The sequence below is a fragment of the Heliconius melpomene genome, chromosome 13, assembly GCF_056956725.1.
Source record: "Heliconius melpomene rosina isolate 202511_hmr_F chromosome 13, ASM5695672v1, whole genome shotgun sequence".
NCBI classification, from domain to species: Eukaryota; Metazoa; Arthropoda; class Insecta; order Lepidoptera; family Nymphalidae; genus Heliconius; species Heliconius melpomene.
In genome coordinates this window covers 1,665,725-1,682,434 of record NC_140401.1, presented here as the reverse complement: position 1 = coordinate 1,682,434, position 16,710 = coordinate 1,665,725, and the positions used below count along the sequence as shown (strand labels likewise).

At 31.4% G+C, this 16,710-nt stretch overlaps 1 protein-coding gene across 10 annotated transcripts in view; it reads right to left on the bottom strand.

Moving 5' to 3' along the window:
* Window positions 1–16,710, bottom strand: part of Lmpt (four and a half LIM domains protein limpet) — a 123,122-nt gene that overhangs the window by 8,400 nt on the left and 98,012 nt on the right. For 8 of the 10 annotated variants that reach the window (XM_085195780.1, XM_085195778.1, XM_085195779.1 and 5 more), the window contains 2 exons: window positions 16,478–16,678; window positions 14,403–14,577 (listed from right to left, as the gene is read on the bottom strand). In XM_085195780.1, the coding sequence (XP_085051906.1) occupies window positions 14,403–14,577; window positions 16,478–16,678 (376 nt within the window). Of the gene's footprint in view, window positions 1–6,039; window positions 6,429–14,402; window positions 14,578–16,477; window positions 16,679–16,710 lie in introns of those variants that run through there. The other 2 variants (XM_085195781.1, XM_085195786.1) reach the window with 2 other exon arrangements.

Sequence of the window (16,710 nt, the reverse complement as noted above, 5' to 3'; positions counted from 1 at the left end):
ACAATTCATAGCGTAACCGTTCTTTGTGTTGGCTTACTGGGACGTAGTCGTGTACGGGAACTTAATACCTTTGTGGTCTACTCCTCTATTACAGCCGCTTGTCGACTTTCACTATTGTGAAAACTTACAACTTTGAAACTTGTATCTTACTTTTACTTGTTTAACTGATTTATCTGTCTATTGTACTTACTTTTTTAAATCTCACATTTATTTTAATTAATTCAGGGATAAAAGATACTTTTAACCGATTTAAAAAGAGAGGTTAATTCGACTTTGTTTTTAATGCGATATACCTAGTAGGTTCAAAATTTAAGCGGGGTACATTTTTTTCCAATTGTGGAACTATAAAATGAAACTGAAACATAAAAAAATATTGTTATTATTAATTTTGAAATTTTTATAAGAAAAAAATAGTTTAAGTACCATCTAAGTTTTCGCCTACACGGTATGTATCGCGATAAGCCTAGGTATATTTGAAGGTCGCTAACGGTCCGTAGGATGAGTGATGTCAGACAGATCGCGTGGGCCGATTGGAGAACCTATACTTTAAGATGCTTGTACACGTTGGAAGTAGATTGCCAATTTGTATTTATTAAAGAATTTTTATTACTATAAAAGTTTTTTAGGCCACTTGTGGCGAAGGAGTACAAAACATGCGACTGGAAATGCGATAGGTTCCTTTTCATTTCCTCGCACTGGCAAAGGCAAACGAGGCAAAGCGCGGCGTTTAGTTCCGCCATAAAGCTCGCAATTTGTCGCAAAGTGGAGAATGAAGTCTTAATGGAAATGAAACGGACGGAAATAAAAAAATCTCAATGTTTTTCTGATTATCTAACATCTAATTGCTTATACTATTAAGACTATCATTAATATTTTTAAACAAGAAAATTAAAAAAAACACATCATGATAGATTAAAATAAACGTGACATCATTTAAGTGCTCATTCTAGATACGATTTATATTTTTTTGTAGTACAAGTAACTTGTACAAAGCGGATGACTAATGTAGCATAAAGAAGACTTTGATATCTCCAACCATCATAGGAGATTACCGACATAAAAGGAAATGATTTCATGACGCAATTGAACACGTACCCTTGTACGTAGTAGCATGTTAAATTCAACAAATGACTTTAATAATTATTATTCTTTTTGCTGCTTCAGGCTGCTTCCCGCATATAGCAGGGTAGGCAGAAGAAAACTTATGTTTAGACACTCTTCTGCCACTTTTCACTCAGTACTCGAGATATTGCGATGCATGACGGTAACACGCAATACTCAACACGCAATGCCTCGAGTATTCGGCGGAAATGGAAAACGAAAGTGTTAATGGGAACGAAATATCTTATTACATGGTTTCCAGGTTCCCTCGTGTGGGAATCGAACATACAACAATCGCATTTATAGTCAGTTCCAGTGCGCCATGACAATCTTAATAATTAATATTGATTTACATATTACTATGGTTGCTAAATCTATTCTATCTATTTTTTTATTGAAATTAAGAACGGAAACGTATCCTTCATGTAATTAAACGTATAATACAGCCTTGTTTTAATTACTTTATTTTTGTATATGCATAGATATATTGAAATTAGAAAGTAAAAAATATTCCATATGCATGTCACATAATACGCCGCTATTATTGAGTGAAACACGTGCAGTCGATAATGAGAAAATCTGATAACAATAAACGTTCTGCATTCTTTCTTTTAATGTTCGCTGTAACTAATATGAAAGAGTTAAGAATTTGCTAGATTTCACGTATTTTAAGTGTTTTTAAAATACTTTTACTATTTGAGAAAAGTTTTTTTTTAATAAGTTCTAGGTAAGATTCTGGATAAGACTTTGGTCTAAAAAAACTTAAAACGAAATTGTGTGCTCATAATATTTTGTTTACTTAACAATTATAACACCGCTTTACTTTACTTTACCTACTTAACACGGAAAGTGGAAAGAACATAGTGTTAAGACATTCTGTTCCCTATTTTATGCCCAAGTTTTCGAGACGTTGCGTGTTGAGTGACGGAACTCAACGCCACGCTTTTTTATGTTACCTGAGTGAGGTACAATAGAGAGTAAATTTATTAATTCCTCGAGTGGTAATCGAACCCATAAGCGCTTTTACAGTCAGACGCTATAGTCGCTATAGTAGTAGAGGCACTGCGAAATTTACTTGTATATAGATAAGTTAACCGATGTTAATACTAGCGAAGTAAAACGTAATTGATAAACCTGTTCGACGCTAGCCAACCATTAACCAAACTAATTACCTACAGCATTGGAAAGTAAAGTACTAATAGCTTTCTAGGTTGCTAACCATTCATTGATAAGGTTTTAATATCATTTTAACGATTAGTAACTACTGAAATTACAATATTATATTTATTAATAATTTTTATTATAATTTATTTGTAGCTAGCTATCTACAGAAGTATTGTAAAAGTTTTTCCGAGCAAGTACTAATAAAAAAGAGAAATAAGAAAATAATATAGTAGATGTTTATTGTTTTTCCCCTTTTCTATATTATCTTCCAATAAAATGACATTTAAAATATATGTTAACATATAGATTACAAATGTAGCAGGAAAATTGTAAACAAACAAGGCCAAGGGTCGAGACTAATCAAATATGATAAAACTTCGAAGGTTAAGGTGAACGGCGCGCCATATGTTCCTACCATTTATGCCGCATTCGTCTTTTGTCCATTCAACTGTCGACCTTATCGGGATCGGTATGGTCTTTATGGATATTATAAACATGATGTCATTCATTAATTTTTGCATTGATATGTCTGACAATTTCTTATTTTGAAATAAATCAACTTCACGCTGTATCCCGTACACAACAGGATAGGCAGAGGGAATTCAATGTTAAGATACTCCGTTTCCCAGATTTTTTATATTGATATCTCAAAAAGGAGACGATTTTTAAAATGTCTAAATATTTGTTTCTAATTACTTTAAGCTATTTTAAGCTTTAATCAACAAAGAGCAGGAAAGGCAGAGATTGTCTCGTTTCATGACACGTACCTACCCAGGTATACACAAGCGGAAAGAAATACATTATAAAAAGAGTCATTTCCTAAGTCACATTTGTACTCGAAACAATCGCGCTATTTTTATCGATAGCGTTAATTACTTCTGTAATGAACCTACTTTCGTTATTTTATTTAAAAAGGTGTAATTTTAATAGCCTTTACCTTGAACTGGTGATCTTAAATTTCAATTGATGATGACCCATAAAATCCGGGCAGTTTTAATCTCAACTTGTGTATTTTATTGGGTCAAAGTCAATTTTGGTAGAAAAAAGTATTTTTAACTTTATTCAGTGACGCACATAGCAGGGTAGGTAGAGGATACCAGGAATCTAGAGTTAAGACACTCCGTTCTATCTGTCTATCTGCGTCCTGTTTACCTGGTTACCAGCGCGCGAGGAAATAAAAATATTAAGCATTCCATTTCACCGAATGGGAATTGAATTTTGAAAAAATAACTTGTGGGTTCAATTTTTTACAGAAAAAAGAGTAACGCTATTAAATAATTTCATAAGTAATTGTTTTTATAATGTTCTACTGTCATTTCTTATTAAAGGCGAAACAAAAAAAAGAAGATTGTTTTCTTTCCAATTTTACTGAAATTGCGAATAAACGAATAACACGCGATTACTGCTAACAACCAACTTTTATTTCTTAGGTTTCTTATTACGCTTATAAAAATGTTCTGTTAAAATATACAACATACTTATATATGTATTAATAGTAAGGTATCAATAGTAAGGTATTAATAATTTTCTAAAATTTTATTAAAAAATAATTATAAAATGTAAAAAAATATCAAGTCATCGTAGCTCAGTGGGACAAAATCTGGCTGCAATGTAAATGCGATGATTATATTTTAAATTAATTTTATTTCCCCGTATTAATTTTATAAAAATAAAACAAGTGAGGCGTAGAGTTTTGCTACTCAATAGGCCACTCAAATAATACATTTTTTTAATATCCTTGAAATATAATATTATATTCATATAAAACATTAAGAATAATAAATATTTAAACTCTGTTATTTCAAAAACAGTCGCCCATATTATACAAGTCTCTGTAGACATTATGCATTTACTTAAAAGCGTCTCTCAAAGGAAATTATACAATAATTTACATAACTTCTGGCCCATTTAGTCGTGTTTTATGTTCTACTTCTTTCAGGCGTTACCGAGCACATTTTTCAAGCGTACATTATGAATTGTTAGGCTTTTGTTTAGCGAGTTTAATATTCACGAAAGAGGGAAGGAACTTGAAGTTATATTTTTATCGTCACGAAATAGATTTATACAATGGGTGTAAATTAATATTTTTAGTTATACAATAATAAGTGACATGACATTACGCCACGGCTTTCGTTGCGTTTACTCTTTAGAAAGCTTTATTTTGATATATCTTTATTTTTTTACGTCTTCAGCCTTTTCACTGCGTCGCAGGATAGGCAGAGGAACCCGCAGTATTGAGACACATTGTCCTCGATTTTATGTCTGAATTCGAGACGCAGCGTGTTGATTGAAGGGACTCAACGTTGCGATTTGTCTTGTCAGAGCGGAGAAACGCAGATAATTCATTGGCCCAAGTGGGGTTTATGAGGAGAGCGGGAGATGCCCACAAATATTTCTATATTAGTCAGTAATATTATGTCTAAGTGGAATAATGATAATCCAATATTTATTTCAAATTTGTAACGTTATCTTTATTGTCAAAAGGTAGAGATAGAGCCCTTGACTTGATCTTTATATTAAAATGTATTATTTACTTTCATAAAAACAATACCTATAAAATAAAAACCTTTAAGGATTCTTGTATTATTTTGAAAAGCACTTAAAAGTCAATAAGTTTATTTTCTTTTTTTTGGTCACAGATTGTAATAAAAATAAGTAATGTACATATATATAAATGCATATAAGTACTTAATATAAATATTTATATTTACAAAATCATCTTATTCAGGTGAAGGTCGCATAAAATTCAACTTTAGTCATGATATTCATGAGCTCAATGTTTACAGAGAATATTTAATTTTAAAATATTCATTATGCCTTTCAATACACAATTTGGTTTGGTTTGGCCGAGCCCAAAGAAATGCAAATGGATTCAAAGATCACGCCTTCCAAATATTTGTCTGTATATTAAAGCTAATAATCTGTTCTGGTCGATTGTTTTACTGACATCATTGTTTTAACTTTAGCCGTAATGACAAACAAAAATATATGTAGATAACTTTACTAGTTGTCACCCGCAATTTTGTTTGCGTTGACTTTATATTAAAATGGAATATTTTTCCGTTTTTTACTATTCCTGTAGAAATTTTCATTTTTTTTAAGTGCATCCTTACCCTTCTTATTAACCTAATTTCAAGCAAAATTTTAAATTACTTTTTCAGCCCAATAGTTTTATGTGTTGTCTGTCAATCACGCAAAAATAATAATATTATATCAATTTTAGTTTATATAATAAATAATATGTAAGTAAGGTATAGTATAAAATTTAATATCATGTGATAAATTTGCTTAACACAAACGAACGTAGCGGTAATTAAATGAAAGGAGAGAAGCTCGTTCAATTACATTCGAATGAATTAATGGCTCAAATGAAAGCTTTCAACAACTTTTAATTAATGTACGTATGATGTTGACGAAATTCTGTTCGAAATTAAACGTGAAATAATTAATTTATATTTATGTATGTTTTATCAAAATGAAAAACATAATTATTTTAGAATTATCGAAAACAATAAGTTTCCTTTTCGATATACGAGTAATTGTTTTATGAAAATATCGTATTCATTTTTCTTTAATTATCATAGCTCCATCATAAAAATATTAATAAGACATTATAAATGCTTAGGTCTAATTACAATCTAGCACCGCCGACATGACTTTCAAAGCTTATCATCAATAATAAACAATAATAAAATATTTGTTATTATGCGAGTGCACATGTCAGTAATAAAAGTAAATTATGTATGAAATGTAAAACAATATAATAAAATGCACCTGCGATTGTTTTCCTCGGATCGCCGAGCAAGCAAAGGTCTTTCATGGCACAACAGAACTTCTTATTTTCCCGCTCAGCTGTCGCATTTGGGAGGAACATGGACAATATGGCGACGTCCTCATTGTTTTCCCGGGCCCTCCGTATCCTCTCCTGCCCTACCGTTTTAGTTGTCAAGTGTAGACGCGATTTAAAATCATCACTTAACACGTCCGCCGACATTATAACTTTATTTGTAAGAACTGATATTTAATAATTTACTATAATAAATCAATTATTTAAATAATTGTAAAACGTATTTGTGAAAATCCGATTTAATCTGTGAGCGCGGGAAACTTGACAGTTTATTTTTTTTCACCGCGTGTGCAGGCTTCTCGGCTTGCGTCGCGATACTGACTGCCGTGTCCGAGTTCGTGTAGGATGTAGGATTGTAGGCTGTAGTGTGTAGATTGAACTTAATTGATCAAATACGATAACGCGTTCGGTTTCTTTTAACTTACAATAAGGAAGTAATAGAATTGTTAATTAACACAGTGGAGATGCCGACAGGAGAGTTTGCAATTGCCCTTAATTTTGTATGACACAATAATAACATGTTTTTTAGCGCGTCCCTGACACAGATGTGATAAATTGATTTGCTATTATTTAATAATGCGTTATTATGAACATACGTGTATTGTGTTAAAGTTCGTTGATGTAATATTTGATTAAGTCTATAGTAGAATAGCAAAACTTTATACATAAATAATACAGCTTTAAGATATCTTTCTCTAAAACTAAGTACTTTCACTTATGATATCTGAAATTACTAATCTCAAGACAATAACGGAAATTGAGTGTTCTATTTTGTATGATGGTAAATATATTGATTTATCTATCTTATGACGTTTATATAAACTGAGTGTGGGAGTAAACGCTTTTTGCCTTTATTGCCTCGCTATGGTATCGTGGCAAAATGCGGCGTTGAGTTCTCCTCCTCTCCTCAACACGCAATGGCTCCAGAATTCGACGGAAAGTGGGGAAATTATGTTTCATAATGAGGATATAGTGTCTTAACACTAGGTCCTCTATATGCGGTATACATCGTAAAAATATTTCTTTTTCGGGGAACGGGGGCCGCAAGTAAAAGCAAGTGACATTTATTTTGTCTCAACGACATTGCCGTATTCCATACATTATTCTTTGCGTAATTATTTATACACGTATGAGTTCTAAAGTACTTCCATATAAAAAAAGTAAAGAGGGAAATGTTGGAAAGGAATCTCTTAACCAAAGCGCACTCTTAATCGCCTAGGAAACGTTGAAACTGGCAACCTCGTAAACAACTCTTATTAGTTTAAACGTAAGGGTGAAATTTGAATAACCGTATTTATGTATACAACGACTATATATTATGCTAGTGAAAACTGAGATTAATGAAAGCTTCAAACGAAGCAAAAGTATTTTATACTCCTAAGGTGTACAATTTTAGTTTTTAGCAGAGCAAAATTTGAATGATCTGTTATAACGTTGTTTGTTTTGTTTGCAATAAATATATTTATTGATATAATCTGTACAACAATATAATAAAATATTAGCTTGTTTTATAATGGGTATAATAAATAGATTTTAAAAGCAAAAAAGTAAGCTATAGCCATATGCAACTGTTGAGTTTCTTGCCGGCTCTTCTCAGCAGAACTGCCTTCCGAACCGGTGGTAGCTTTTTGTTCATATGTTCATTCGACGATTAAAAAGTACTTATTATAAGAATTATCATAATATTTTCCTTACAAATGAAATAAACCATAACCAAAACATGCCTTGAAAACTCGTCAATTATATTATACGATTTGATGGACTTATAATTTACAAGTAATTAAATAATAATAAAATTTAAATTTAATAATTAAATTTTAAAGTTTATCATAACCTCGCTGAGGAATTTGGATCAAATTCACGGTCAATTATTAAATATTCATATACATAATATGACACTTATTAAAAACCCTATATATGGTAATTAAATAAAATTACGATTTTTATTGCCTTTATGACATATTTAATCGCTTTATCCGCATAATTTAAATATAAAAGCTAAAAAACATGAAAGATTAAACATGTGCCTTGAATATTCATTGGAACCGCACTTCAATATATTCGGTTTATTTAATCTGTGAACGTTTACAACTCTAACGAACGCTGAATGATTTAAAGCGGTCGTATTTATTCCGCCGACAAAATTTTCATGCTTGTGATTTTTTTTTCGACGCCATGTCGCCGCACGTCTAACGATTCGGTATTTCATCATTTTAATCTATTTCACGCGGTTAAAATTCGTTTTAATGAAAAAAAATAACATAAAGTACTATAGTTATTATATAAAATATATAAGTAACACTTTTAAAGACTGCAAAATTCAGCGGGAAGTGGGGAACGGAGTATTAAGGACACTAGGTTCCTTCTGGCTGTCCTAATGTGTGCGACATACAGCGTGAAGTTGATTTATTTTTTTTATTCAAAGACTAAGTTATAGAAAAATATTTAAAACGCCCGTGCGACATAGTTTTTTTTTATGACAATATAGATAATAAATATAATTTTACACCCACATCGTGAGTCAACCATTCAGTAGTGACAAGTAGTATTGTAACAGACAATAACCTCAGATGGGAGGCATAAATTAATTTGAACGCGTTCATTATCTTTATAATACTCATGTTACTTCAATATTAAAATAAAATATTTTTGACAGATTAAGATGACAAACGTACAAAACATTTGGATGGCGATCCATCGCTTTGTTTAAAATACTACAAAAAAGAAATATAGGTAGAGCTATTTATTAAGTTTTAATTTTGTAAATTCTCATTGCTTCGTCAATGTTTTTAATAATAATAACAAATAAACGATTCTTTATTAATAATGATATAATATAATACTAAAAACAACAATAGGCAACCGCTAATAGAGGGTTTAATGTTTATTATAAAATAACGAACGACGAACGAGAGAATATTACTAAAAATTCAGTATATTAACGTGAGAACAAAATGTTTACAAAACTTAAATCCAAACATAAAATGATTTTCCATGTAGCTACGGTAATTTGAACTCACCGAAGCGAAGTTACATACATATTTAACGAGTTCGTGTGAAATGACATAATCTACTTTGTTTTCTAAATATAGATAATAAATATGACACACTTTTAGTTCTTTTTTGTCTGTGGAATTTAAAAGAATAAATTATATTTATAATAAATAGCGTGTCACTGTTAACGCGGCGGTTGTGAGTTTGATTTAAAACATATTTTTACTGGATAGACTTTAAAACATTTCAACAGAATCAACTTTGTTTTCAAAAATTTTTTTTTATTTTAACGTTTAACCTATACTTATAATAAACTAAGAAAACCATGTAAACTCAAAGCATGTTTCACTTTGTTTTGCTAAAGGTATGTCTACCGACGTGCCTAATCATAAACCGACGGCTTTCTACAAGAGAAAAACCTACAAGTACGTCACGTACAGCTTTTATCGCACACACTAATTAAAGTACTTAAAGCCTAGTACTTAAAGCTTAGTTACGGATTTTTCACTCGTGTGACGTCAGATATTCCGTAATTTTTTCAGCATATATGGAGGACAGAGTGACGCTAGTGTTCAGACACAACATTTCCCAATGTCTGCCCAATTTTTTGGAGAATGCGTGTTGATGCCGAAATTCAACGAAATGAAAAACGATTTATTGCCTCGAATCAGGATCGAATCGACAACCGTCGCGTTGCCACAGATGCATTCCAACTGGTTCACGACGGCCACTGTGTTATATATGACAATCAACAACAAAATTAATAATTATCTAGGTATTATTATACTAATATTTCAACGAAAAAAAATAAATACATATTAGTATTGATCGATAAAAAGTATGTAACGGTCAAAACACTAGCATTTTGCCAAATCACGACACACTATAACGGCGATACATCCTGAGCCACAAAAACGCCTGAATCGTGTCGAATCGACTTTTATTTCCTTTTAGTATTATTTTTGATCCCATTGTAATGGCGTTTAGACATGTTTCAAAATAAGCATTGGTTATTGTGTTATATTCTATAACAATAAATTAATATAAGTCTTCTTTAAAGATGTTTTATCTCTTCAGAAATAAATCACACCCCAAATTTATGTTTTCTTTTATAGTGTTCTTTGTGATTCTATCAAGTTGAGAACAGAATGTCATTTAACTAAATTATATTTGCTCTAGAATGTCTTTTATATTTAAAAAAAATATTAAAATGTTAAAAATATTTCAAATACAGGCCTACATATTTAAATTATTTATGTAGTAAGCGTAAATTTTCTCTAATTTGTATTATTATTAAAATATAATTTTAAATAAATAATGATATTTTTTTTATCGAATAATTAATTAATTAATACAAAATTCAACCTCGGAAACTAAAACCGGAACCGGAATTATTACCCGACATATGATAAAAAACTTAATAAATTCCTAATAAATCTCTTCTTATCAATACCTACCTATATAATTTTAATTACAAGAATATTTTTTGTTTATTTATTTACTTTGACTTAAGTCAATTATAATTGATATTTTAATTTACTGCTAACTAGTGAGGTCCAAAATAATGACTTTTTGCTCATTCTCTTTGGATTTCCGTGACAATAAAATGATGTTATAAAATAACGGTTATAAACATCATTTTCATTCTATAGAGTTAGCAATGAATAACAATTGATCTAGTAACTGTGAATCATTAATAGGATGTCATGTAAGTTGTTTTCTAATGTGGGTGGATTTTGTGAGATAAAAAAATATTTTAGAGTTTAATTTATAATAAATATCTCCTAAGAATATATGTAAAGATATTATATGTTGTTTTTAAATATTAATCGTTTCTTTCTAAAGCAGCAATTATACTTTCAACAATTACAATAAGAAAATCCGATTTTTTAAAACAGAATTGTTCATAAATGAAAGGAATAATTCAGAACAGAACAAATTTAAATGGCAATTTGAGACTGCAGTGGTAGAGTCACACACTTTCTATCTTCGCCATATAAAAGTAGAAGGAACGTTATTTTGCTAAAATATAATTAAAAAAAAAAAGTAAATTCTTTTAATTCATTATAGTAAAAGAAAAGTAAAGAAAGTAAAGAAAAGTTAAATACAATATATTTTTGTTTTTATTAAAGAAATAACATCAATAGACGTGCCTCTTATTTATGGCGGTTGTATACAAAGCGACCTCCCGCTTAATTCAATTTATTTGTCCAATCAGTGTCCACGCATTCGTATGGCATCATTACATTCGGGTAATTGATCGTAGAAAAAGATTTATCTTTGATTCTATAGTAATGAACATTGATTAGAGTGTGTATTGTGAAATTAATAAGGATTTTTTTTTAAATTCACAGGGTAGACACAGGAAACCTGGGAACGTAATTAAAACTAGCGTTCATCACTTTCCGCCAAATTCTGTATAATTTGCGTGTTGATTGACGAAACTTAACGCCGTGTTTTGTTACCAGCGTTACCAGAATGAAAATATTAAATATTTCATTTCCTCGAGTGGACAGAAAAAATAATGTTTGATTGTACGTGATGATGAAATCCGGTAACAGAATTATCTAACTACTATATTGTCTATGCCTGACTAGCAACTACGTGAATTGTATGAAATAAAAATAAAATCGTCTGTCGATAATTTAGTGTTAATCGATATAACACATCACTAATTACCTTAATTACTAAAGTTCTGTGTTCCCTCAAATAAATCTGAACTAAAACAAAAGCGTTAACTAAAACAAAGTTAGTTATAGTACTTTGGAAATTAAACGTCTGTATTGAATGAGGGTAATTTACGTCTTTGTTTTGGAATAAATAGTATTCACCTATACAAGAGTGTATTTTATAAAGTAATATCCATAATTTCACTATGAGAATTTAAGTGGTCTATATATATATATTTTTTAATACATAGTAAAAATAAACAGTCTTATTAAAAGATAAGTTATTAAATATAATTAATTCATAAATATATTCTAAAGATTATCTCAATCACAGTTAAATGTTATTAACTTCATAAGATTTCAGTTTCATAAGTATTTTTCAGCATATTTATAATCAGTACATATTGATAACTAAAGAAACTACATAAAAATATAACCATATTAAGAAAAAATATTTTAAATGCCACAAAGTAACGAATCATGCTTATTGTAAAAGTCAAAAGTGCTGAGGCGTCGAGGTTGCGGCATTGACAATGGCAGGTTTTTTTCTCAAATCACCTTATACCGCCTTAAGTAGCAAGGGTATCACACTGCCCTTATACGGCCTAGCGACTTGCGGATACATAGGATGTTTGTTTTAATTTAATAAAATTATTTAAAAATTAAAATAATTATAATAATTTATGTAGGTATATTTCAACTTAGGGAACAGTATAAGTTTCATCAAAATCCGTTTAGTAGTTATTGGAAGGGTTTATTCACGCGTTTCTTGAGGGGAAATACATTTAACAATGTATCGGATATTTTTTACTTATAGTAGTAAAAAGTTATAGAAAACGATATTTTTTTAAATTTTTTCTAAATTTTATTATTATTGTTAGAATTTAATATTTTTAATTCTTAACAACGGTGTGTCATAGCTGTCGCAGCGGTGAGTCAAGTGATAGAAGCATATGTTCCGCTAAGCCCTGTCGATAGTAATTTAAGTCTATATTCTCAGATCGCGACATCACACCATATATGGACGTGAATGATTTAATGTCGTCGTAAATAAATGTTTGTATAAATAAATTATTATAATATAAATATATAAGGATATATGGTAAGTTATTTTATTCGAAATGTTACTTTTATTCAATTTTATGGCTTATTAGAAGACAAGGAAGCCCTCCAATTAGGTAAAAATTAGTTAATTCACGCTTTATTTAGCATATAGCAGGATATTCATAGGGAACCTACTGTTGATTCCGTTCCTCACTTTCTACCCAGTTTTCAAGATATCAATGAGGCGGAGCTCAACGGCGGTCTTGTTCGCCAGCAGCCAGGAAGTGGAAACTATTTACCTTTCCGAGTGGAAATCGTACCCACAACCGTCGCGGTTACAGTAAGAATGATAAAGAGAATAAACACAATGTGAGTAGCTCAAGCCATTTTTTCTTATTTATTTTCCAAAAAATTATACGGCCATGAAAACTATTTTTATTTTATTGAATAATATTAATTAACATTAATTTAAATAATAATAGGTAATAAAGATATTGTTTCAAGTGGCACAATAATTGCAATAAGTTTTCCATTGCGCCTTGATAACATAATTAATTTTAGCTAAATAGATAGTGTTTTTAATGCGAGCGGAAAGTGGAGAACGGAGTGTCTTAACACTATTTCTATTATTTGTTAAACCATTGTAATTATGTCTTAATTTTTCGCCAGTGTTCTAATTCAGTTACAAAATATAGTTTAAATTAATCCAGTGGTTCAACCATTAAAAGCGAACAATTAAAGTATATTTATAAAGTAATAACTTAACTTTAAAACTCGCGCATATCTCTAAAGCATTTACTAACAATTGTAACAACAGACTGAGATTCATATAACATTATGTAAGAACCATAATTGTCGTCCCCGGGGGGGAAATACCCTTTAATTTCAGTTTGCTTTGCGACTAGTAAAAAGTTGAAAGGACTCCTAATTAAGCTGGGCCCGTTTAATATTTCCACGTCGGGTCGGATTTACAAAAGAAAAGCGACTCGACTCGACTACAGTCTATTCAAAGTTACAGTCAGTTATTTATATGATGAAATTTAAATGTTTCATGAAGGGATTTTAATGAGATAATTAATTTGGTGGAGATATTTTAATGAGTTTCGTAGTTAATGAACTTTTTTTTAAATGATATTTGGCATATGTAAGGTGTTTTCCCAATAATAACGTGTTAATTATTAGTTTGAAAAATTGCATCATTTTAAATATTATAAAATAAACTGGGATTCCGTCCGTTCCCTTCCTGGGATGTAAAGCTGTAGTGTTAAGACACCTCCTTCCCGTGTTAAGACATTACTTTCCGCTGACTTATGGAGGCATTGCGCATTAGGTAGCGGAACTTAACGCCGCGCTTTGCTTCTACACCAGAGGGAATAAATAAAAATATTAATTATTTCATTTTCTGGAGTAGGAATCGAACCTACAATATGTGCTTCTCGTGCCCCTGCGCCGCGATTGGCCTCAATTATTTATTTTAGTCATATATCGCGGTAAATATTTTTTTATCTCTCAGGCTCTCTTTTATCATGTTGCTATATGAAAAAATGCTGAAAAGAAGTCGGACAAGATATCAATGAACTCACCAGCACGGAACACTTCTCCGCAGCCATCGCAGCGGCTCGCGAACTGCGCGTCATAGCAGTTGCCGCAGTAGATCTTGTCGAGCTTGGAACCAAACTGTTTGTCCACGAGAGACACGCGACACTTCGCGCAGATGAAGCACGCTTCGTGCCAGTGTTTGTCCTTGTAGGATAAGTCCTGTAAGAAATTATTGAAATATTTACTTGCTGGTACAAGTTTGTCCAAAATCGCAGTAGTTTTCAGTACCAATTCCACTTATATTAGTCACATTGGAAGCGTTAAAAATATTGACAGTGACGTTCCCAGCTTAGAATGATTAATGAGTTTGAAGTGGTGAGCAAATATTATATGTATAAGTAAATGTATATAGAATAAAGTATTCCTAAGACGCAATATAACTGGAAAAACCACCCATTAAGTAACTAAACAATAAGTTGTGGGCGTCACTTAAGATTATATGATATAATAGGAGTGCACAGGCAAAAGTAGGTACTATTGAAACAATATGAGAAATTATTCCTACAAAAACACTAAAAACAACTTATTTGTTAACTTCATACAAAACTAACACAAAACGTGAAAATTTAAAATATTTCCCAGTGTGCATGTTATTCTAACAAACATGAGACATTATGTAAACACTCGCCCTTAACTAGTTTACGGCTGCATCTAATTTCAGAATTTCAAAATAAAGCCCCCTCATTTAAAGTTCTATTCTTGGCAGCATCGCGAGATGAATCTGATACACGCGCTCTTTAACCAAAGTGGATGTCGTAATGTCAATAAAATATGAAAACTTATTTTGTCGATTACGAAATGCTAAGTGCTGTTTGAATCATGCATAAATCTTAAAAGAATCGCCTGACCGATCCACCCGCGACTGTTCAAGGTCATAACTAAACGAAAACATTACAATGATTTTGTTTCCGACCCAAAAATAGTATCTTCTTTCAGCTTCATGTAGTAGGGTAGACAGAGGAAGCCTAGTGTTATGACACTTCACTGCCTATTTCCGCCGAATTCTGTAGGCATTGTGTATTGAGTGGTGGTACCTAACACCACGTACTTAAGAGAAAAAGAAAGAGCGAAGAAATGAAAATATTAAATATTTCATTTTCTCGAGTAGTAATCGAACCCTCATCAGTCGCACGCTTGTACCCCTGCGCCACTGCCATCAGCGCCCTGCTGACTGAACTCCAAAAATAGTATGTGATCTGCTATATGTTCTTAGTGTACATTTATTGCAGTCTTATGCAAAATGCATAGTTAACGCTCTTATATTACGTAAAAATATTTACAAGATTATGCATTTTATTTACCCAGTAGTGTTTTTTATTTTCAAAAAAAAATATGTAACCTTAATCTTAAAAATCTATTGAGGATCACATTTGTATATTCACTAAATTAAAATTTCATACTTCACTAAAATAGTTGGACTTCTATCATTTTGCATAGTTAAATTTCACGTTTATTCAGAATGAGATAAACATGAAAACAAATTTCACATTTGAAGCCTTTTATCGTCGATGACTTTTATACCATCTTGGCGTACAGTTCAAAGTGATTTGCTATACAATTGTAATATTGTAGCTGTTTGTTCTAACGGGAGTAGTCATTCGTCAGTTGAACGTATAGGTATACTCGACGTTGGCAACGTTCGGCCTGGGGCCGTGTGCAGAGGTACGCCCAAGAATCTGGGCCGACTGGAGTGACAAAACTAAATTTGATCACCAACAAAGCTTTGCAATGCCACTAACTATGATTCTGATCTAATTTTGGGATTATTTAATGTGAAGTATAAACAAGCTAACAGCCATACAAGATACAAATTATGAGTAAATCAACTTCTCAGTTTAGTAGACCTTGGTAAAGGCAAAGTGGACATCAAAAATTCAAATTCAAAATGTATATGCAAATATATGTATTTTTCATTTGTAAAATGTATAAGCAAATAAATGTATTTTTGAGCCATCACATATAACTATCGCTTAAAAATATATTCCGTCAGCCAATACATTTAAGTGTATATAAAATGAAACGATTCATTACAAAACTCAGTTAAATGTAGATAGATTACCTTAGAATCGATGCCGATGGTCTTGCTGCACTCTTCGCAGCCGTTAGCGAAAACGCTTTCGTAGCAGTTGATGCAGTAGGGGTGGTCATCCCTGAGCACGTAGCGCTGTCCGGTGAGGGACTCGTCACACTTCCAACAGCAGAAGTGACCGCTGTGCCAGTCCTTGTTCATCGCCTTGGTGTATTCGCCGCTGAAAATAAGCTGAAAGAAATTGTCTTTATTAATAATTTGTC